Source organism: Oncorhynchus tshawytscha, linkage group LG03, assembly GCF_018296145.1.
Source record: "Oncorhynchus tshawytscha isolate Ot180627B linkage group LG03, Otsh_v2.0, whole genome shotgun sequence".
NCBI lineage: Eukaryota > Metazoa > Chordata > Actinopteri > Salmoniformes > Salmonidae > Oncorhynchus > Oncorhynchus tshawytscha.
Window position 1 is genome coordinate 37,663,331 of NC_056431.1, and position 23,790 is coordinate 37,687,120.

A 23,790-nucleotide genomic window follows, 5' to 3' on the forward strand; every position below is an offset into this window, starting at 1 on the left:
TTAAAAATCCTACGTGATTTTCTTGATTTTTTCCCCCCTCATTTTGTCTGTCATAGTGTACCTATGATGAAAATTACAGGCCTCTCTCATCTTTTTAAGTGGGAGAACTTGCACAATTGGTGGCTGACTAAATACTTTTTTGCCCCACTATGTATAATACTATTTTATAGTAATCCTATAGTACTTTTTCGGAAGGGAAGAATCACATTTTTTTTTAAATCTTACAATCGGATTTGGAAAAATAGCACTGGAGTCATACCTACTAAAAAAAACAATATTTGAGACAAGAATGAAAATCTTTAGTTTTAATAGTGCTGCATAACATTAGAAAAAGGACTTACGCAATTTTACCAAAGACTCTCTTAAAAGAGCCTGTGATGATAGGGTAAACTACGATGATCACACTTAGATAAATCTGTATACATCTTTTTAAAAAGAGACCCATTAATAAAGGACAGGAAATTACCAAAACAAAATCTGATTGGACAGAGGAAAAAGTCATCCTTCCACCAAAGTACCTGAGAAAGAAAAAACAACCTTCTTACGATATACGCACATTTCGTAAGAACCGATGAAAAAAATACATTTTTGAAAACGTTATATATATATACAATGCACTTATGTATCTGGCACCTCGCCCATCAATAAGAGACTTCAACATGGATGATATGGGGGAAAATCTGATAAATGTTTAGATAGGAAACAAATGATCAACTTTCATAGAATGTATAGTTCCAGAGTGCCTGGGTTTTTCGCAAGTAAAAGTAGGCTACAGGAACCACATGTATTAAACATCCAAATACATCTCACAGCTGGTTTCCTTTGTGCAAGAATCATAGCTGATGGTAATAAAAGCTACTGGCTAGGGTAGATTCTTATTTATTTTTTTACAATGTGAAAGTAACAACTGAGTTGGACAAAGGTAAAACCTGCACTTGAGGGGCTGAAGTTTTTTTCACTTTACAGGGCAAGTTATTACTTCCTGCAGTTAGCTCAAGTCATAAAATGTCTTCCACAATGGGTGCTGGGCAAACACTCCATAAAGTTCTGTACACAGGTTGACAGCTGGTGGAATAACATGATAACATGCCCTTTGTCATGGTGTACATCAAGGGTTACAGAAGAGACAGTTCACTTTAACTGATCAAACATGTGTTTAAGTCAAATAAAATCATCAATAGAATAAGGGTGAGTGGGTGATTGATTTGCATTTCATGTGCTGATCAAACAAAATGTGTCTAAAATACAATTGTTGGACATAGAAACTCTATTATAGCATAGAATTGTCAGTTTTCAACAGGTGAAAGATATTTAATCAAATCAGGTCCCCATTCGTGGCTCTGCAACAAACCCCGAAGTGTTAACATTTTCTCTTTAAGACTATGGGAATCTAATTGGATGAAAAATAGTGCTTCTGGAAAATCCATGTACTTGGTCTGTCTTAAATCCTTTTTAGTGTCATAACAGTCAAGACTTTAAATAACAAAAAACATTGGAGTAAACAATTATTCGGAGAGCATGAAGGCTAGATACTTAGAGGGTCTTTGTAGTAGTCATTTTTCAAAATACAAACTAAAGTAAGAATACATCATTCGAATTTCATGGCGTAGTACAGTATTTACACCTGTTTTGAGATGGTTACTGTTTTCGGTTGGAAAGGCAACAGCACTATAACTTCTGTAGAGCAGCTTAGCTTAGTCGAGGGGTTAATGTCAGTTCCCATTCTAACACATACAAAAGGCTTCATCACAGTTTGCCTTCATGATCCAGCATTACCTGGCTGCCAGGGGCCAGAGATGGAGAGATGTAGAATATGGGGGAGAAATCAAATGCGGTAGTTCATAGGCTGTAGTGCCGTCTCCTTATCTGAGACTGCTTGTTCACAGGAACTGCTACTCTGTGTCTCAGAGTGCTGATCAAGGGAAAGATCCTCCCTGTCGATAAATCCTTATTCATTATGATCTAAAAGGCAAAACTAATCCTTTATCAATACTTTAACTCTGTGACCATTTGTGAATACGCCCAGATCTCTACATCAGATGTGTAAGTCACCTAATAGCCTGATGATCAAATCCATGACCAACTTCTTCCACCCATACTATTTCTACATTAACGATAATTAATTTTGCCTGCTCCCAAACCTACTCCTGTGAACAAGCAGCGACCCTTTCATTGTTAGAAATTGCTGCCGCTGGAATAACAACCTTGCTCTTCTCCTTATGAAACCACTCTGTCCCTTTATTTAAACGTGTACCAATTGAAGTGGCCATAATGAATCATTGATAGAAGGCCGGCACCTTCAGTACCATCAAGTTTTTCTTTTTACACATCCAACACAGCAAAACACACAATCTCAGTCAACGATGAGTCGCATCAACACTGTACAAAGTAAAAAGAGTTCATCTTGTAGAGATGGAACGTCAACTCCACACTGCAGAGAATAAATCGTTTGAATAAGAGGCACTGGACGTAGTTCAAAGTCTCTGATTGGTTGCTTCAAGATTGTCACTTCAGCATGCCGCTCCGCACTGTATTCACGATCTGGTGAGAGACAGAAAAAGGTGAGCATACACCTTGTTTTTCTATTGGAGACAGATGTTTGCAGGTCTCACTGACTTATTCTGATATAAAAAGGGAGATCTGAAAGACATCCATTTCATGTGCCTGTTGTTCACATTGTCATATTTTTTATCTTGCCGATATCAGGTCGTTAGATGCCCCAGGGAAGATGTCAAACACATTGTGACTAAAGCTGTGTTGCCTATCTACCGGAAGTTGATGCTGTTGCTATGCAACTTCTTGTTAGCTTAGCTTGTTAGCATTCAACTTCATTAACAATATCCATTGAGAACACACAACTATACCACTTAGCTAAGCTAAGAATGACGTGAATAATCAAGTCAATAAACGCTGGGTAGTTAGATAGCATATAGTTAATATACTGGTAAGTTCTATATATTAGTAGCCAACTAATGTTAGGACGGTATCTAGCTAACGTACCGGTACATAAAAGCAACTGCTGTAATGATATGTTACGTGCTTCGTAAGGTTAGAGAAGTTAACAAATTAACAAACCAATAAGCATACTACATACTCAATTTAAGTCACATATAGAACGGTTAGTGCAGTTAGTATGAGTATTCAAACACAGCTTTAGTCATCATTGTTGCTATGAAAACCACTGACAGCCTCCAGCTGGTTGCGTTGAGAAAAAAAAAACCTTGCTACATAATCATCAGCATAAATCCAGCAGAATACTAGCTGCATGTCTACCTTGGTAAAAGGGGGAGGGTATTTATCAGACAAATCCTCGATAGTCTGGAAGCTCAGAAAAAGTACTCAATGGTTAGCTCTAATACAGCATTCACCAACAGCACATCTACGAGACACCATGTCTTCATTTAAAATGTATTGAAAACCCTAAAAAGGGAAAAGTAATTACATCTTTTCACATGGTGAAATCCAGATCCCTTGGAGTAGGCGGGCGATGGTCTTATCTAAAATATTTACTTGTCCTTCCTGTCCTTCCTCTCTCTCACTCAATACTGTCTAAACATTGAAGTAGATAAATGCACGACAGATGTTCAAAGACAAAACAAATTACATGATAATAGGAAGTGAGTGAATCCAATGTTTTCCAGATGATAAGTGGCAAACATCATTGGACAAATAGAGATTTGTGTCTTACCAAATTAAATGTTAGTCACATGCGCCGAATACAACGGGTGTAGAACTTACAGTGAAATGCTTACTTACGAACCCCTAACCGACAGAAAGTAGTATGTACATGTAGGTAGAGTTAATTAAAGTGACTATGCATAGATGACAAGAGAGTGGCAGTGGTGTGGAGAGGGGAAGGGGGTGTGGCAATGTGAATAGTCTGGGTAGCCATTTGACTAGATGTTCAGGAGTCTTATGGCTTGGGGGTAGAAGCTGTTTAGAAGTCTCTTGGACCTAGACTTGAAGCTCCGGTACCACTTGCCGTGTGGTAGCAGAGAGAACAGTCTATGACTAGTGTGGCTGGAGTCTGACAATTTTTAGGGCCTTCCTCTGACACCGCCTGGTATAGAGGTCCTGGATGGCAGGAGGCTTGGCCACAGTGATGTACTGGGCCGTTCGCACTACCCTCTGTAGTGCCTTGCGGTCGGAGGCCGAGCAGTTGCCAAACCAGGCAGTGATGCAACCAGCCAGGATGGTCTCAATGGTGCAGCTGTAGAACCTTTTGAGGATCTGAGGACCCATGCCAAATATTTTCAGTCTCCTGAGGGGCAATAGGTTTTGTCTTGCCCGCTTCACGACTGTCATGGTGTGCTTGGACCATGTTAGTTTGTTGATGATGTGGACACCAAGGAACTTGAAGCTCTCAACCTGCTCCACTGCAGCTCCGTCGATGAGAATGGGGGCGTGCTCAGTCCACAATCATCTCCTTTGTCTTGATCAGATTGAGCGAGACGTTGTTGTCCTGGCACCACACAGCCAGGTCTCTATCCTCCTCCCTATAGGCGGTCTCGTTGTTGGTCAGAGGGCATAGCAGGATTTTTTATAAGCTTCCAGGTTAGGGTCCCGATCCTTGAAAGCAGCAGCTCTAGCCTTTAGCTCAGCGTGGAGTCTGTCTGTAATCCATGGTGTCTGGTTGGGGTACGTACGTACGGTCACTGTGGGGACGACGTCATCAATGCACTTATTGAAGCCAATGACAGATGTGGTGTACTCCTCAATGCCACTGGAGGAATCCTGAAACATATTCCAGTCTGTGCTAGCAAAACTGTCCTGTAGCTTAGCATCTGCTTCATCTGACCACTTTTTTATTGATCTAGTCACTGGTGCTTCATGCTTTCATTTTTGCTTGTAATCAGGAGGACAGAATTATGATCAGATTTGCCAAATGGAGGGCGAGGGAGAGCTTTGTATGCATCTCTGTGTGTGGAGAATAGGTGGTCCAGCTCTTTTCTCTCTGGTTACACATTTAACATGTTGATAGAAGTTAGGTAAAACTGATATAAGTTTCCCTGCATTAATGTCCCCGGCTACTAGGAGCACCGCCTCTGGGTGAGCATTTTCTTGTTTGCTTATGGCGGAACACAGCTCATTCAATGCTATCTTAGTGCCAGCCTCTGACTGTGGTGGTATGTAAACAGCTACAAAGAATATAGATGAGAACTCTCTCGGTAGGTAATGTGGTCTGCAGCTTATCATGAGAAACTCTACCTCAGGCGAGCAATAGCTCAAGACTTCCTTTCGATATCGTGCACCAGCTGATGTTTACAAAAATACATAGACCAGACTGTGCTGTTCTATCCTGCCGGTACATCGTATAACCAGCCAGCTGTATGTTGATATTGCTGTCATTCAGCCACGACTCCTTGATCCACAAGATGTTACAGTTTTTAATGTCCCGTTGGTAGTTTAATCTTCCCAATAACTTGTCCATTTTATTGTCCAAAGAATGCATGTTTGCGAGCAGAATTGAAGGGAGTCAGGTTTATTATTTATTACTGTGCCTAGGTTTGTGTTGCTTCACAGTCCCCACTGTTCCATAAGGTGTTTTTTTTAATCTGTTTTTTAAATCAAATTTTACTTCTTGCATCAGTTACTTGATGTGGAATAGAGTTCCATGTAGTCATGTTTCTATGTACATAACCTCAGATTGTAACAGGACATAGAACATTTTAATTTGTGTCTCCTTACCCTGTGACTGGCTGGTGGATCACGAGCAGAAGCTTTCGTTGTCATGGGAGACAGTGTGTAAGGGAATAAGGCTTTCACACTGTTCACTGTCCTCTGGCAATCTGAGGGAAGAGGCCATGACCATGATCATAATCACTACCTGAATGGGAACAACTAGCATTCAGATAAGAATTGAGTGCAATCACAATATATCAAATTAGCGCCATAAACGCAAAATAATTTAAATACAATCCCAGCAAGCCTAACGGCAACTAACACTATCCATTGTCCTGGATTTAACGGGGCACATTTCAATTTGGGCAAATTTAAGTGTGTGTGTGTGTGTGTACACAATTACTGTGAAAGTCAAACCTTACAAAGCATTGGCCAAGTAAACAGTAGGCAACAATGCAAAGAGTAGCAAGTGTTTTTCCCAGTACCTTTGAATCCGATGTGTCGAGCGGCATATGAAGGCAAACACTCTTCGTAGCCCCACCATGACGGGGTCCCAGTTGTTGTAGTGGCATAACAGAGTGGCGATGAAGAAGGAGAGGAAGACGGGAACCGCTCCAGCGAAAAACAGCCAGGAGAAACTCACCTGGGGACCGAAATATAGCAATAAAGAATGTGATAGCTGCTTATATAGTAACCTATAGATGTACAGCAAGTGCCAGCTGCCTAACAGTGGGTCAAAAATATTCCAATAATTGCAATAAAGCTACATGTATAACAATCACCACCATCTCAGAAGGGTGGCTTCTTACAAGATGAGTGCATTGTACTTGAACTTCAGTGTTACTAGCTAGCATGTCATGTATTTATGAAATGAGAGCTGTTGACTTGACATCTCAACAGACTGGATATCCAACATCAGAAGCATGGGAGTTTTCTAACTATTGGCACAAAAAAAAACATGCTATTTTTAAACTTCAAATGATGTTATATCCCATGCAATCTACTAAGGGAATAGCTTCTAAGGCTTCAAAGTTAGATCCCCACAGGCAGACAGACAAAGCTCACTCATAACCTTGCTAGATGATACCCTGTCATAAAATTCATTACGCTAAGTGCCATGTGACAAAGCATCCATCACAAACCAATTCCACTTTATTTGACCTATAAACTGACACACCACCTTTGGTAGAGCAGCCATGCTCAAGGGTGTGATGGCAACATAGACATGCAGTAATAATAGTGCCCCCTCTAACCTTTTGCATGCATATGTCTGCTATGATCGACAGTGGGATGGTGAGGCTGAGGGCCAGAGTGCCTATGAGGGAGGAGGTGAGGAAGCAGCCCCTATGGAGAGAACACACAACAAGGTTACAATTAAATCAAATGCAAAAATGCTCCTCTTACGCAATAAATGAAAAAGGTATCACTTGGCATAACGCTGCATATCACACTATAGCCCCGTGGTCACCAACAGGTCGATCTCCTACTGTGCTGGCCAATCGGATTGCTCAAATCACCGTGCCTACAGCTTCCACGACCAAAATTTGATACCAGCCTACTGAGATTTCATAACTTTCAAAACCATGACCAGAGAAAGACTGTTCATGAATACAGCAAAGAGCTGCTGTTTTTAGGAGTGCGTTCATGTCTAGGTTTTTATTCAGTCCCATCAACACTTTTTATTCAACATCATTACATAACATGCTTCTCCATACTTCCACTCATGCTGCAGCTGCAATGAATGAGGAGCCAAGTGTATCGATAGGCCTACGTTTTTTAAATATTATTATCAGCGTGTCATGTCTATTTTAATATTGAGGAATATTTCACTTTCTTTGGTCATAGGAACAACATGAATTTGTGCATGACGCAGATGCGGTCTGACTTGAGTTTCACCATCAGGTGGAAGACGGTGTCCCCTCTCTCTGGTCAGTCTCACCAGAGGAAAGGAAGGAGAGAGCAGGGACCGTGAGAAGCGGACCCTCTGCTGCTGCCCCCCCCCTGCGCTGAGCCTAATGCCGTGTTCAAAACAACTGGGAACTTCAAAATCTCCGACTTCCAACATTCAAGACAACTGAACTCTGAAAAAAAACGAGATCCGACTGGACAAAATAGTTTTGAACGGTCATCCAACTCGGAATTCCAAGTCAGAAACTCCGACTTTCCGACCTGTAGATCACTGACGTCATGATTTGACCATGTGTCTTTTTTCTCTCTTTTTTTTTTTTACAGAGTCCAGTCAAATAAAAAAGCTTACTTAATAAAAGTCTTTATTTTGGTAACGTTACATTATCTATTTTTTTAACATGAGCGGTAGATCTCAGCTTGCTTTTTGACTGTGAAAGTGATCTTGACTGGTGACCACTGCTATAGATAGAGGGACCAATCTTAACCCGAGATATGTGTGGGTAACTTGGTGCATATCTCCCATTCACATCAATGCATAATTTACGTGCAAGTCCAAGTTACGCACACATATATCATTTTCCGATTCAAGATACATGTTTCCGCACAGTGTGTGTTTCTGCAGTGTGAATAGCAGAGTGGACAAGGAGTACATATGCGGTCAATCAATCAAACCAATCAATCCATTCATTCATCAACCGAGACGCACCAGAGCCAGAGGAACTCGGAGAGCACAGTGCCGATGAGGCCGTTGATGAGGATGTAGGTCCACACTAGCTTACTGGGCAGCTCAAAGGCCTCAAAGCCTGTGTAGTGAAGCACAAGGAAGCCTGGCCATAGGAGGAGCAGGTTGAACAACCCCACAAATCCTAAGAGACACAAATAAGAGAAGATGACAACTTTATTAATTCTGATGTGTTGACATTTAGTGCTATTTGCAGGTGAAAATGTTATATATTACATATTACATTTAATTGAATATAATTACTTTACACACAATTCAGGATCATTATATGGAGTTATATCAGTGAAAAGAGCATCTGAAAATCAGCAACAGACCAAGCTGCCACACCTGACTCTAGTAAGATGTTTAAGACCTAACTATGATCTACTTACCAAAGAACATAGGGATGTCCAGCTTGTCCTCCCGGTCCACCTTCCTCTTGATCATGACGATGTAGACCGCGTACAGCGCAGCCCCAGCCACCGACCACAGGGAGCCTGAACATGACACGACTTCATCATGTTATGTTATGCTAATTACATCCCCTTTCTCATGGTTACTCTCCAAATGTTTTTTTCTGCAATGCAAGCAAACGTGACATCGTGGATGATTTCATGCTTAAATAATACATTGTATTTATATAGCACATTTCTAGGACACAAATCAAGTACAGTACAAGACATGACAAATACACACAATATGAAGAGGGATAGAAAAGTAACAGGATGAAGGAAAAAAGACAAACAAAAACAAAAAAAGGTTTTGAGGAAGGATCTTTATTGTGGAGCACTTCTTATGTCCATTGTTACCTGTAGCACCTTTCCCGTCGGGGCTGTCCATGCTGGAAAAACTGACCAGGGCCACTCCTCCCATGCTATGGGGAAAGGGACCAGACAAACAATGTAACTACAGATAGTAGTACGAAGCCAGAGTAACTACAATTATTCAGCTGATGTCATGGCTTACCACAGAGCCACAGCTAAAAGCTTGGACAGAGTAAAGCGGTCACTGCTGTTACTGGGAAATACGGCCGCCAGGATGAGGGTGAAGAGACCTGGCGAGACAAATACTAGCGAGAATACCAACAACCTGTACAAGGTAACACCCATTCTGTTTTCTAACAACGTAACATTTCTTTGCAACAAAGTTTTTACAAAGGAACAATAATGACATTTTTATTTTATTTTAAAACATCCATGTTTGTTTTTGTTTTTTCCCCATTGTAAGATCCTACATGTAAAATTTACTGAGTAAAGTCATATTTAGTGTATGGACTCACCTGAAGTGGAGGACAGAACGTTCACTATGGCAACCGGAGTGTCAGACAGGGCCTCTTGGTAGGAGAGGTTGGCTAGGAACCACTGAGGGAGAGCAGGAGGGGGATACGGGTCAGCATGACACACTTCTAATGTGTACCAAATACGGTAGATTGACGATTACTCATGTGTGTAGTCTTCCCTCAGCTCTGAGTCATTGCTCATGTGGGAAATGAGTGATGATACAAAGATTTGTTTACAAGCGCAACGTTTGTAAGATAAACGAGTTCAGGATTCTGCATGCATAATGTGTTATTTTACACTATTCATGAAGGGCAAACCCCAAAGCCATGACTTGTTGGGGGGGGTGTCATTCCACCTCAAAAAGCACAAGAAAGAGGTTAGACACCCGCCATCTCAGATGGTTCTTAAATCGTTTCTGTAGTTAAAAACAGATGAGACTAGCATTCATGTAACATTTTGTTGAAATATAATTTGATCTCTGAGAAATTAAGCAAACTGATCGCACCCAAATTGGCCATTTTAAATGTTAGGATTCATATAAATATTCAATACATTAAAATAACATCCGATTTGGACCTCCAAAAAATTCTAACAATGAGTAAGACATGATGATTCCAAAATAAATGGTAAAAAGCCATCCACGGAACCCCCACGCCAATCCCACCCTAACAACGAGTATATACAGTCGTGGACAAAAATATTGGCACCCTTGTAATATTTTCAAATAATGCACCATGACTATTGAAAAAATATTTTGGTATCCACATATCATGTCTTCGGTTTGCAGTTGAACAAAACAAGAATAATTTACAACATCTTAGCTTATTCCACAAAGAAGTCCTAATATGACCCAGACAATATTATTGGCACCGTCTGGAAGTAGTTACAAATAATTTGATTTCAAGCAGGTGATTCTTCTTTACTTTGGAATTAAACTCACCTGGGGTGCCTGCAATATAAAAACACACTAATTCAAACAGTTTTAATAGAGAAAACGACTCATTCTCCCTGTTCTGTGTCACTGTGTGTACCGCAATGAGCATGGAAAAAAGAAAAAGAGAATTATCTGAAGAGGTCAGACAACAATATATTTTTAAAGTGTTTTTTAATTGTATTTAACTAGGCAAGACACTTAGGGACAAATTCTTATTTAAAATAACAGCCTACCGGGGAACAGTGGGGCAGAACGACAGATTTTTACCTTGTTAGCTCTGGGATTCGATCCAGCAACCTTTCAGTTACTTGCCCAATGCTCTCGACAATCTCAAATCTCCAGAAACCTTGATGTTCCTGTTTCCACCGTACATAATGTTATCAATATGTTTAAGGCCCATGCCTCTGTAACCAACCTCCCTGGACATGGTTGCAAGAGGAAACTCGATGGAACCGAAGGATTGGTGGAGAAAGCACCTCGATCAACTGCCACACAGATTCAAGACATTCAGACCCAAGTTAAGAGAGTTAACTCGCACCATCCGACGCCAACTCAATGAAAGGGGGTTATGTGGTAGGAGACCCAGGAGGACCCCACTGCTGAGAGAGAGAGACATAAGAAATCCCGACTGCAACTTGCCAAAACACACCTGAACATGCCAAAATCCTTCTGGGAGAATGTGCTGTGGACAGATGAGACCAAATTAGAGCATTTTAGTAAAGCACACCATCTCTATGTTCACAAAAAAATAAAAAAAAATAAGCCTTCAAAGAAAACACCTTCCCTACAGTCAAACATGGAGGAGGTTCAGTGATGTTTTGGGGTTGCTTTTCTGCCTCTGGCACTAGGTGCCTTGAACGTGTGCATACAAGGCATTTTGGAGCGCAATGTCAGACCCAGTGTCAGAAAGATGGGTCTTTGTCGAAGGTCACGGGTCTTTCAGCAGACCGCCAAAACACTTTAAAAAGTACCCAGGAATGGTTCAAGACAAAACGCTGGACTGTTCTGAAGTGGCCAATAACTTGTGGAGAGATCTGAAAACAGTAGTTGGGAGAAAGCACCCTGGGAGAAGTGGGCCAAATTGTCAGTACAGAGGTGCAGGAAGTTCATCGATGGCTATAGGAAAAGCTTGATTGCAGTTATTTTAACCAAAGGCTGTGTGACAAAATATTACATCTAGGGTGTCAATAATTTTGTCAATGCCATTTGTTTATTTTCTGATTTAAATTGATATATTACGTTCTGAATCAAAAACAAAGGTTCTGCAATTTTAACAGTGAAATAAAGAATTGTGGAGACCAAATACTTTGGTCAATTTTAATTTATTTGTGAAAATTGAAAAAAGTGCAAGGGTACCAATATTTTTGGTCACAAATGTAGTGTCAGTTCCCTATGTCTGACAAGTAGTATTGAGCTGCGGCTCAGAGGATTATTTTTTCATCCTATGTAATGTATTCCCAGTGAGTTTGGTGATGTTTTTTTCCCCTGTTCAGAGAAATAAGTCACTGAAGTTGTTAGGTTTATGTCCTATCCTGCATCCTGATGTTACCAGGTCTGACCACTATATGACATTGTTCCGGGTGTTTGTTTTTAAAGAATTGCATTGGTTTTGTGCCACAAATGGAAAAAGGTTTGCATTTGAAACAGAGGGTAGGTAAACAAAACCAAAGCATGGGTGACATGTCTGGTGAGTATGCAGGCCATGGAAACCTGAGACATTTTCAGCTTCCAAGAATTGTGTACAGATCCTTGCAACATGTGGCCGTGCATTATCATGCTGAAACATAGGCGATGGCAGCGGATGAATGGCGCGACAATGTGCCTCAGGATCTCATCACGGTATCTCTGTCCATTCAAATTGCCATTGACAAAATACAATGGTTTTCAATGTCCTTAGCGTATACCATACCATAACCCCTCCGCCACCATGGGGCACTCTGTTCACAACATTGACTTCAGCAAAACACTCACCCACAAGAGGCCATACACGCTGTCTGCCATCTGCCCGATTCAGTTGACACCAGGATTCATCTGTGAAGAGCACACTTCGATGGCTACTGACACGCTGGAGAAGGTGAGCATTTCCCAACTCAAGTCGGTTATGATGCCGAACTGCAGTCAGGTAAAGACCCTGGTGAGGATGATGAGCACACGGATGAGCTTCCCAGAGACGGTTTATGACAGTTTGTGCAGAAATTCTTCAGTTGTGCAAACCCACAGTTTCATCAGCTGTCTGGGTGGCTGGTCTTAGACGATGCCGTATGTGAAGAAGCCAGATGTGGAGGTTCTGGGCTGGCGTGGTTACACGTGGTCTGTGGTTGTGAGGCCGGTTGGACATACTGCAAAATTTTCTAAAATGACAGAGATGGCTTACGGTAGAGAAATGAACATTCAATTCTCTGGCAACAGCTCTGGTGGACATTCCTGCAGTCCGCATGTCATTTGCACGCTCCCTCAAAACTTGAGGCATCTGTGGCATTGTGCACATTTTAGAGTGGCCTTTGATTGTTCCCAGCACAAGGTGCATCTCTGTAATGATCATGCTGTTTAATCAGCTTCTTGATATGCCACACCTGTCAGGTGGATGGATTATCTTGGCAAAGGTGAAATGCTCACTAAAAGGGATGTAAACAAACTTGTGTGCAAAATTTGAGAGAAACACATTTTTTGTACATTTAGAAAATGTCTGGGATGTTTTATTTCAGCTCATGAAACATGGGACAAACACTTTACATGTTGCGTTTATATTTTTGTTCAGTGTAACTTAATTTCTCAGAGATCCAATTTTATTTCAACAAAATAATGTTGCAGGAATGCTAATCTTATTTTTTTCTAACTACAGAAAGGATTTAAGAACAATCTGAGATGGTGGGTGTCATGACTTGCTGAAATTACATGGAACGACCCTGGGGGTATTCTTCAGCAAACACTGCAGCAAAATGAGTGGTACTAGCAGCAATAACTCATCAATGATAATAATAAACTGTGTAGTTAACTCACCTACTACTGACACTTAACAGCAATGTGACAAGTTTAACTACTTAGATTAAGTTGACAGACATTAAAAAAAAAAAAATGAAAAAAAGCCTTTATTGCCTTAGGCAATTGAACCAAATCTCAAATGTATATACTCCAAAGATGTATTTAAGATAATAACTTTTCTTCCTCCAACTTAATACGGAGGTGCCCAGCTAGTATACTAAAGTTCGAGAGTCTACCAAGTTAATAAGTCTACAGACACTAACAAAACAAGTTCCCACACTATAAAATTTATACTCACCACAAAACAGAAGAAGAAGCTGATCTTGGCCACGTCGGTGACGGTGAGCTTGCCCACAGTGCGGAGCATGGACTCCTGGTCCTTGGCGGCGGGGAAGGACATACGGGACAGCTTGGCTTCCAGGGCCTGTGTAGATGGGAGCTGGCGCACCTCCATGATGTTGCTGAAGCGCACCCGCTGTGTTTTAGAGGCTGAGAGGCGGGAGGATAGAGGGGTGCAGAGAGAGCGAGAGAGATCAGTGTTTTAGGCCTTTGTGTCTTTGTATAAGAAGTTAATAAAGTGGTAGCTAGATGGATCACAGCATGACAAATGAAATGAACGAGACAATGAACCCTTCATCTAACGCATACTTTTATTCTACTTATGTAAAAAAGCAATGAGTATTTAGCACAGCCATTTTCTAAAAAGCATCCGGTGCCGTAAACTGGGTTGTGGCACAAAAATAGCATGGGATTGAATTGGGCAGCTTTGATTGGACACTTGAAAGTGTAGGACCCTGGAAGCAAAAATGTACGTAATCTCCAAATGTACTATAATCGTTCTATAACGATCGACAGAGAAATATGTAATCGTTTCATAATGAGAAACAATAGAGGAAACTAAGCCAGAGGGTCACTCAAAAGGTCAGACCCAGTTCTCGTGAGTCAACCTTTTCTTTCAACTCACTCATGGGTCAAACTTGAGGGCCATCACATCTCACAGCTCATCAGAAACACTACACCAAACATCTCGTTAGATGTAAAATTACGCAAAGAGGACCTCCTAGGCAAAAAAAATCTAAATTACTTAGATTTCTTGATTCGTTTTTAGATTAATTCTGATTAAATATATACTGGCTATTTTGTTGCTATGGCAGTCCATGAGGGACAAACGGTAATATTGCTACTTTTCTTCTATATTTTCAAGCGAAGGTCTTTTAATGGAGTATGCGAGACAGAGACGTTAGCGTCGCCTACCCGAGTTCTGCTAGGAGCAAACCGAACCTAATATGTGGGCGCCTTAAAAGGTACATTTCACGGCTGCTCTATTTCACTATATATGTACTACATGTCATTTGCGTCATAAAAATGTTGAATTTTCTCACTCCGCGCATATATGAGCGTTTCTGAATCCCACCAGTAGAAACGGACCAGCTACATTTCCTGGTTGTAAGCAAACCACAAAGAGGACAGCTCCGTGGAGATGTATAGAATGATGTGAGACATATCAAAATGCCTGTCTGTTGCCAGCACTTTCAGCAAGAGGACTTCGAAACAGACCCATAATCTCAATTGATGGGGTTGCCATGTCAAACTTTGAAAAGTGATGCTATTCCATCGATGTTCTTCTTCACTTCAAAGAGGAAGGCATCAACCAAGATTAGCGCAGTATAAAATAAATCAAGCTGAGGTTAACGAACTACATGTGTTTATCTAAACCAACATCTAGCTAGCTTTCATAATACGCTGGCAAGACATTCCAAATAATATGAATGTAATTAACCAGCGCTATCTGGTGATGTGACTTGTAACCTTGCAAGTTAACCTTAGGTTACATTAGCTCGCTAGCCAACTGCCGCAGAGGATAATATGATTAACATTGTGTTCTATTTAGAGTCCGATCCCATCAACACATGCAGTGGCATCAACATCAAGCTCAGTACCCGGAACATCTAACACCTAAAATCGCACGGAAAACTGTACCGGAGCGCCAAGTCTAGGACCAACAGGCTCCTTAAACAGCTTCTACCCCCAAGCCATAAGACTGCTGAACAATTAATCAAATGGCCACCGGAATATGTACATTAGATACATTTTTCCGTGACTCAATGATGAAGAAATAAATATACTGGAGTTAGGCATAAACATAGTCTGTGTCTTGTCACAGCTGGTGTGTTTACAAATGGGCTACAACTTCTACTGTAGTTCTCTCTGTATTGTGGAGGCATAGTTGATTGAAGGCTTGAAGACTACATTTGAGAAAAGGCAGTATCAGTAAGGGGGTGGGTTGATATAGTACCTTGTTTGAGTGTCTATTGACCATGGCGGCAGACTGACGAGGGCAGACTGACGAGGGCGGCATTTTCTGAGCTAGACACACCAACAACACATAAAGCCTCACATAATTCTGCCCCAAAACAACAAAAACAGTCTCTCAACCAATGGTATATGGGCTTTTTAGGTGAGCGCTGATGCCTCCCTGTGATAAGCAGTGCCCACTTTGTCAAAGGCGCAGTTAGGAGAGGTCGCAGCGGTGCACCACCAACGTTCCGTCAAAAAAACTAACATAAATCATATAGCAGATAGGATGTGGACTTTTTCTGTAGCCTACAGGCTGGAGATAAAATGTAATGAGATGGACACCTTTAACATCATGCAGGTTTCTCCGATCAAATAGCCTAACCTAAATGGCGCTCAATCAAAAGAAAATGTGCTGTAATGTTAACATATCCTAAAAAGAGGACAGGTCAAAGTAAAATGGACAATCTGGAATGGACAATCACAACTGTTGTCCAGGTGTTTTACCTCATTGTCATGATCAGTGGTCTCAAGTTTTAATCTGTACATTTTTGACAAGCTGAGCATAGCGAAAAAGAAAATACTTCTGCATTTCCCACTGTGTAAAAACATTTCAAATAGGCTTACGATAACCCCTGATAAAGTTGGGTAGCTGATATTAAGAGCTTAATTAGGCCAATTGATTATTCACAGGAATCAGGACCAATAAAGCCAATATTACAGACAGTCGGCCTACCACATGGATGGGCATTCATAAAATTACATTGTGGGCAGACATGGTAAACTACACCCCAGTAAGCACAAGCCAACGTCTTGGAAGGTAGGCTTACCACATGGATGGGCATTCATAAACTGTAGGCTCGTAAGCATGGACCGATGCCTTTTAGATGTTTATTTTTGTTCAGTTCGGACCGGCCTCGATTTCCACATCCACTGGTCCGGTCCGGACCAAACATGAACCAATCACAGACGTCTATGTTTGGTTCAAATTTTGTCTGGTCTGGACCAGCCTTGATTTGGGCCAAAAATGTAATTACAGAACAAAAAATGTGCCTGATTTCAACAACTGGAATTTTAAAAAAAATAATTAACTTCTGGAAAAATATGTATTTTAAACATTTGAAAAATACTTTTTCACCTTTCATTCTGAACCTAAATCGAACATAACTTCAATGTCATTTGGTTACTGGGACTATTCTAGTTTTGCAGGGGGCTTGCATTTTTCGGTTTCGCCTTGGGCGGCAGAACAGCAAGGACCAGCCCTGATTGATGGGAACAAAGTAGTAAGATGTTGGCTAATCACTGACTACTGTGTGTCCTACAGACTAATCCTTCTGCTGCTGCTAATGACCTTGACACCAGTTTTAGTAGTACAGAGCCCGTAGACCCATTTGATGAAAGCTTTCAACCTAGAATAAGCTCAACCTCATCTGATTTTGAAACAAGCCAGGACAGCCAAAGGTATTTATGAAAGCACAATACCCTCAAACAAAATAGCCATTATAAAATGGGTGGTTCAAGCCCAGCATTATGTTGGTAACCAGTTTAAAAATAGCAATAAGGCACCTCGGGGGCTTGTGATGTATGGCCAATATACCATGGCTAAGGGCTGTGTCGTAGCACTCCGTGTTGCGTCGTGCTTAAGAACAGCCCTTAGCCGTGGTAAATTAGCCATATATCACACCCCCTTGGACTTACTGCTTAAATATACTAAACGGTCTACAAGACCTCCTCAAACTTTTTACACCTTTGCAGTCAGTTCTTTGGCATGGGGGAGAGGGGCTGTTAGTATACTCTCCTAGCCTATTCACACTGTAGGTGATCATACACAACTAGTCAAGTCCCCCTCAAACGTCTCACATCTTTGCTAACAGCCCATTTCAATGCCCCATTATTGACTCTGAGTGTAACCAAACACATACCAGTCTACTGTACCATTTTTTTGTGTACAGATGAACATGATTTAGTGTATGGCTACACATCCTCATGATCAGTCTTCATGTTTTATACATCCTCATGATCAGTCTTCAGGTCAAAGCAGTGGGTGGTGAAGAACATCGCCAACGCCTGCTAACCAGCTGCCATTACCCAAAACACAAGAGGTTCAACCAGTTGAAGAACATTCTGGAACCTGCCTGGAACATTCTGGAACCTGCCTGGAACATTCAACCAAAACAACATCCATATTCAGTTAGACTGATGTAGTATAATATAGAATGCCTTGTATGCTCACAACTACATTGCGGTATAGAGATTGCTAGCTGTTGTACATAATATTTTGTGTGTACTGACAAGTGACTAAATGATTCCAGCTGCATCTGAAACCAATAAAGTGTTGACTTCAACTTCAGGATCAATTCATTGTGATATTCATATAATGTATTTGGATAAACTAGCTACAATCCTATTGCTAAAACAAATGATGCAGTGCGTTGGTTAATCATGTAGAATAATTTGTTGGCAAGTAAACATGCTTCAATATAGCATATAAGTAGACATGGCTTGTAATCAAGACAGTGTTTATTTGCTCTGGAGACAGATGAGTTTACACAGCAGTACGCAGGAACAGTTATGTGAATGTATGGCATACAGTAGAAGAAAGATACCATTAACGCTTATAACACTAGTTCTAAAAAGGGAATACTTGCATATGGTGTGTTTGGGTGGTGCAGTGAGGTGTTCGGAATCACTTTGATACAAGGGACGATTGTTGTTATCGGACCTTTCACATCTCTTGAGAGTCAACTTCTTTGTGTCCAAGCGGTATCGTCTGTGAGAGAAAGGCAAAAACCACTATTAGACATTCATAGGCAATCCCTGTGTACTTTTTGTATTCCTACTGTAGCAGCATGGTGTAGAATGAGACATCCCACAGACACACTCTAGCTAGCTAGAACACACAGGTATCGTTACTCCAAGACTAATATGAGTCATAAAGTCAAAGTCATTTCTTTACTCTCTGCCATCATCATCAAAACCCTTCTCCAGTTTTGCTGGCTATAACGTTAGACTACAGTACATTTTAGGTATAGCAAAACACAGCTAGCTTGGCTTGTAGTGATACTAGCAAGCCCACGTATTGCCGAATCAATCATTAAATTGTACTGTACTGAACAACACTGCCACGAGTCAAATGAATGGTTATGTTGCTACCTGGCTACTGACAGCAAAACAACTTACTCGTTTGTTACTTGCCCTCCTGAGTCCTGGTCCAGCTGGTCTAAGCTGCCACCGCTGCTTGCCGGACTCGTAATTATTATTTATCCCTGCTGTGTCAACTTGTCTTCAGTGTATTCCGACTCAAATAAATAGGGATGCATGTTCCTAAAGAAAAAATAAACATTGTCCAGCTCTTCTTGGAAAGAGGAATCATCAGTAGCAGCCATTAGCTCGGTTTCCACCAATTGGCGACAGATTTTCATGAAAAAATAATCTGCATTAAGAAAATATGCGCATTTTACCACCAGTGGTGCATTTACACCAAGCAGACTAGTGGATAAACATTTGTGCACGATGACGTAGTGCACACAAAATGTACTTTTTATGTACCGAACAAAAATCTAAATGTTCAATGTGTTTCCATCACATTTTCAACTCTACCGATAGTTTTGTCACAAAAACTTATGGTAAATAAGAATGTTTCTAATCACTTCTACATTAATGTGATTGCTGCCATGATTATTATAATCCTTAATGAATCGTGAATAACAATGAGTGAGAAAGTTAAATGCAGAAATATCATACTCCCAAGGCTAACCTTTCATCAGTGTGGGGGGGGAATCTAACTTTCTCACTCATTCACAATTCATTCAGGACTATCCGTAATCATGATAGCATACACATTAATGTAGAAGTGTTTAGAAACATATTCTGTTCGTATTTACAATGAAAGTGACTCAATAAATGATTTTACAATTCATTTCTATTGGGTACAAAATAATCTGAAACACAACCACAACAAACAACAAATGCATCCAACAAGTTTGTAGTCCCAAACTTGCTGTAATCATTGCGTGCTAGGAATATGGGACCAAATACTAAACTTTGACCTACTTTAATACACATAAGTGTATTTGTCCCAATACTTTTCGGCCCCTAAAATGGGGTAATATACACAAAATGTGCTGCAATTTCTAAACGGCTCACCCGATATGGATGATGAAAATACCCTCAAATTAAAGCTGACAGTTTGCACTTTAACTTCATAGTCATTGTATCATTTCAACAAAAAATGTGTCACTGTTCTAAAACTTTTGGAGCTCACCATAGCTCCAGTGAACCTGTAAACTAGTACATCCCCTGTTTTGAAAAGCCTGCCTTCGAGGGTCGGGAACAGTTCATTGGGCTCCCGTCAGGCTGTATTTAGTCTCTTTACAAAGCCAGGCAAAATGAATCAACCTAAACATCCTGTAATGTCCTGGCAGATAGTCCAATGGCTCTATTTTTTATTTAACTAGGCATGTCAGTTAAGAACAAATTCTTATTTACAATGATGGCCTACACGGCCAAACCCGGAAGCCGCTGAGCCAATTGTGCTCCGCCCTATTGAATTGAATTTATTTTGGGTAACAGACATACACAACAAAATGTCCAATGTGGACCCAGAGGATATCACTTGAAAGCATTAATTAAATCGCTTGTTTCCAAAGTGGTCCTCGATGGTAAAAACAATAACGCATATAATGGGACTCCCAATTACAAACAAGGACAACCATATCTACTCACTGCTAGCATGATCATGCAATTGGAAAAACACAAAAGGCCACAATTATTGCAACAAAACATGACTCCATTCAATTTTAGATCAGACAGCAGGCTTAATCAATCAATGACGTCATTGGTTGAACTCTCCCAGCGCAAAAAAAAGAAAAAAAGTCCAGCTATAGTGCATAATTATGTCTGAAGCACCCTCTCATCACTCATAATTATGTAGAGGCTGGAAAAACATCCCAAATAGTGTCTATTGGTGAAGCTTCCCTTTAACAGTCCCATTCTACAACCCCATTATTTGCCAAGGTCTTGTAAAGATCAACCTTAGCCAATAACAATGTGTTCAATGATTATTATGTGCAATGTCTTGACTTCTGTGTGGAAACTCATCTGTATGTCCCGATCTCTTTTTTTATAAAACATTATTATTTATTTTTTTAATGTTTGCACGTTCGTATATATAATATTTTTCTTGTTTGTATGTTCACCTGCCCGAGGACTGCAGACAGAAATTAGCTGTTGGCTAAATCTGGTACAACAAATGTGTACTGAGTGTGTACTTATGTGTACGGAGATTGTTGTACTGTACATTGTCCCTCTTCAAATAATGTTTTTTTTTTTTCAGAGAAAAAACTAGAGTTTAGAATGTTTGCTTATGATATAAATCATTGTTGCTATGGCTTTGCAATTCATATACAAGGGACTCTAGATTTCTAAATGTTTGGTTAAATTGTTACGACAAGATGAGGAGCCAATACAACGAGGGAGGGAGGCAGGTGGGCACCGGTTGCCAGTCAAATCACAGAACCATTCGTGTTTGTAGCCAGCGTGGGAAATGAACACCTGCCAAATGAGGGTCGATTTTGGCATTGGCGGGTAAGAATGTCTGTTTCACAAGCCACATTGGCAGGTGGTCATACACAGCATTTGGGAACAGTTTTTTTCATTCCAAACCCCAAATGTAGAAGCTGGTGAAATTGACCTGAAAGGCTACTAAAGTGTGATTTTGTACTCGTGTTTCTTGGTTAGTCACATCGTTTTGTCACACACTAGGTTGTTTTTCAATATTAGTTTGAATTTGCTTTAACTCTCTGCTGCTAGTGCAGATACAGAGATTCTTATCTCTAGCAGACAGACACAGAGGGGCAGCTGAACATATTTGTTTTGCTCCTAAATATCAACTCATGTAGTCCTTGTAAAAAATGTCAGCGTTACAGCCCTGAACTAATAATAATAAATAAGCCGTATATCACTCAGCATTTTGTGGCAGGGCAGGCACTTTGTTTATTCTTGATTGATGTTCAGTTGTAGAACTGTTTTACTTTTTTATCAAAGTTATTTTAACCTACAGTACATTGGTTAAAACACACAAATGTAATTAGCAATAATACCACATTACTTCTTACTAGTAATACATTTATTGTTTTAGAAATGTTACATAACACGCTCTTCAGTTATTTGCAATACATTTTTGGTGTAATTATGGCGGAACAAAATATTTTGGCTGGTAGATGTATAAATCTACATGACACAGTGTCTGGTGGAACAAAAAGTAAATGTCCCACCCTGGTTGTAGCCTGTCGAGAGGGCCTATGTTATATCTAAAAACCATGGATATCAATAAAGAAATTCAAGTTATGTGTGGCACCTTATCCTCACTGTGGTCAGGATTATCATATTCTGTCTGTCAATCATGAATTTAACCACATCTAAGCACTCTGATGAAGAGAACAAAGATTGCCCATAGGGTGAAACAAGTAGCCTAAATGATTGAACATGGAAAAGATCATCTCAATCACCAAGACAATCCACAGGATTCCTACTCACTAACATGATGAAATATTGATTATTGAAGGTTTCTTTAAAAAGAAATGCTCATTAAACAACCGCTGCGGTCTAAGCCACTGCATCTCAGGGCTAGAGGCATCACTACAGACACCCTGGTTCGATTCCAGGCTGTATTACAACCGGCCGTGATTGGGAGTCCCATAGGGCGGCGCACAATTGGCCCAGCGTCATCCGGGTTAGGGTTTGGCCGGGGTAGGCAGTCATTATAAATAAGAATTTGTTCTTAACTGACTTGCCTAGGTAAATAAAGGAATTTAAGAAAATATATTTTAGGCTTGGTTTACCAGCTGAATAAGGCAATATGATTATTTATAGATCTTCATCAAATATTTTATCTACATTCTTAGTCTGTTGGTTAGTCTGATAAAGGTTTTATTTCTATACATAAAATAATATATATTTTAATACTCACTGGAATCACAGTCTCCATTGGCACAGTTTGTCTGTTCTGTGGGAAGGTCCTGAAACTTCACAGGAACGTACAGGGGTTCACTCTGAAGTAAGAAAGAAAGTCTTCAACTAATGCACTCAACTAAAAGCATTTCTTATCATCACATTCATTACAGTATATTCAGCCAGCCAACAGTAAAATCTAAATGTGAGTCAGGGAGAATACAAAAAAGCAAATCAATTATACTCACTAGGGTATGGTCATTCAAACTGGTGTCGTTGATACAGGGGGTAAAGTAGGCCTCGGCATCAGCAAACTGTGGGAAAATACTGTAGGTTAGATTGGGCTGTTTCATCATAGCAAATCAACATTACCTTAGTATCAACAACCACTACAAATATACTGCATGCGCTAAGCAACAATTTGTCTTTAGAGGGAAACAACAATGTTTCGTTGCCCCCGTGTGGTTGTGGGACGTCAGTGCTATACGTACAAAGGCAGCGTGTCGTCCCCGGAGACTGCCCGTGCACTGCTGCCTCCATGGCCTCCACAGCAGGAACCCCAGCAGGTACAGCACAAACATGGAGGTCTTGGTGAACGTGCTGAAGAAGGGCTTGTTGTACTCCTGCCGCTTGAATATGTACTGGGGGGAAATAGAGGTGAAAAAAGTATGACTTACTGTTCAAATGTCACTTTGAAACTATTGAGATGTGGCTATTCCTAGTACAGGGTGGGGGGGTATTAAAAACGTCTGGATAGATATTATGAGCAACATGGCGAAAACGTGACCCCACTAGTAGGCAAGGTGGAGCTACTACCATATTCCTAGTCAATCCTTTCAGATCTACACAAGTGCCTATGGGGCAGGGGTTAGTGGTCAAGCATTGTCGTGTAATTGAGCACTAGTCTTAAGATTGAGCATATTATCCTAAATAAAGGGCGCCTATCCCAGGCCACCCATTTCTGCAATGGTGCTGGTTTTCATTTCTCACTGTACACTGTAATTGTCTGTAGATTGCACCAGCCAATCAGTTCCAAGCTATAAAAGCAAATACAAGTAGGAATGTGGCCCACGAAACCAGGGGAGATGTGAGCCCCT

The 23,790-nt window shown here is 40.6% G+C and overlaps 1 protein-coding gene and 1 long non-coding RNA gene across 7 annotated transcripts in view; one reads left to right on the forward strand and one right to left on the reverse strand.

Moving 5' to 3' along the window:
• Positions 1-290: 290 nt before the first annotated feature.
• LOC112235023 (solute carrier family 35 member F5) overlaps positions 291-23,790 on the reverse strand; it is a 35,394-nt gene continuing 11,894 nt past the window's right edge. For 5 of the 6 annotated variants that reach the window (XM_024403427.2, XM_024403419.2, XM_024403416.2 and 2 more), the window contains 13 exons: positions 23,185-23,334; positions 22,942-23,007; positions 22,713-22,794; positions 13,746-13,936; positions 9,531-9,612; positions 9,218-9,305; positions 9,061-9,125; positions 8,644-8,748; positions 8,237-8,396; positions 6,876-6,966; positions 6,108-6,265; positions 5,689-5,789; positions 291-2,541 (listed from right to left, as the gene is read on the reverse strand). In XM_024403427.2, coding sequence (XP_024259195.1) covers positions 5,708-5,789; positions 6,108-6,265; positions 6,876-6,966; positions 8,237-8,396; positions 8,644-8,748; positions 9,061-9,125; positions 9,218-9,305; positions 9,531-9,612; positions 13,746-13,936; positions 22,713-22,794; positions 22,942-23,007; positions 23,185-23,334 — 1,320 coding nt within the window. In that variant the 3' untranslated portion in view covers positions 291-2,541; positions 5,689-5,707. Of the gene's footprint in view, positions 2,542-5,688; positions 5,790-6,107; positions 6,266-6,875; positions 6,967-8,236; positions 8,397-8,643; positions 8,829-9,060; positions 9,126-9,217; positions 9,306-9,530; positions 9,613-13,745; positions 13,937-22,712; positions 22,795-22,941; positions 23,008-23,184; positions 23,335-23,790 lie in introns of those variants that run through there. The other variant, XM_024403454.2, reaches the window with a different exon arrangement.
• On the forward strand, positions 14,594-18,092 carry LOC121844811. Its single transcript, XR_006082200.1, has 2 exons — positions 14,594-17,203; positions 17,767-18,092. It is a non-coding gene; the product is annotated as an uncharacterized LOC121844811 (long non-coding RNA).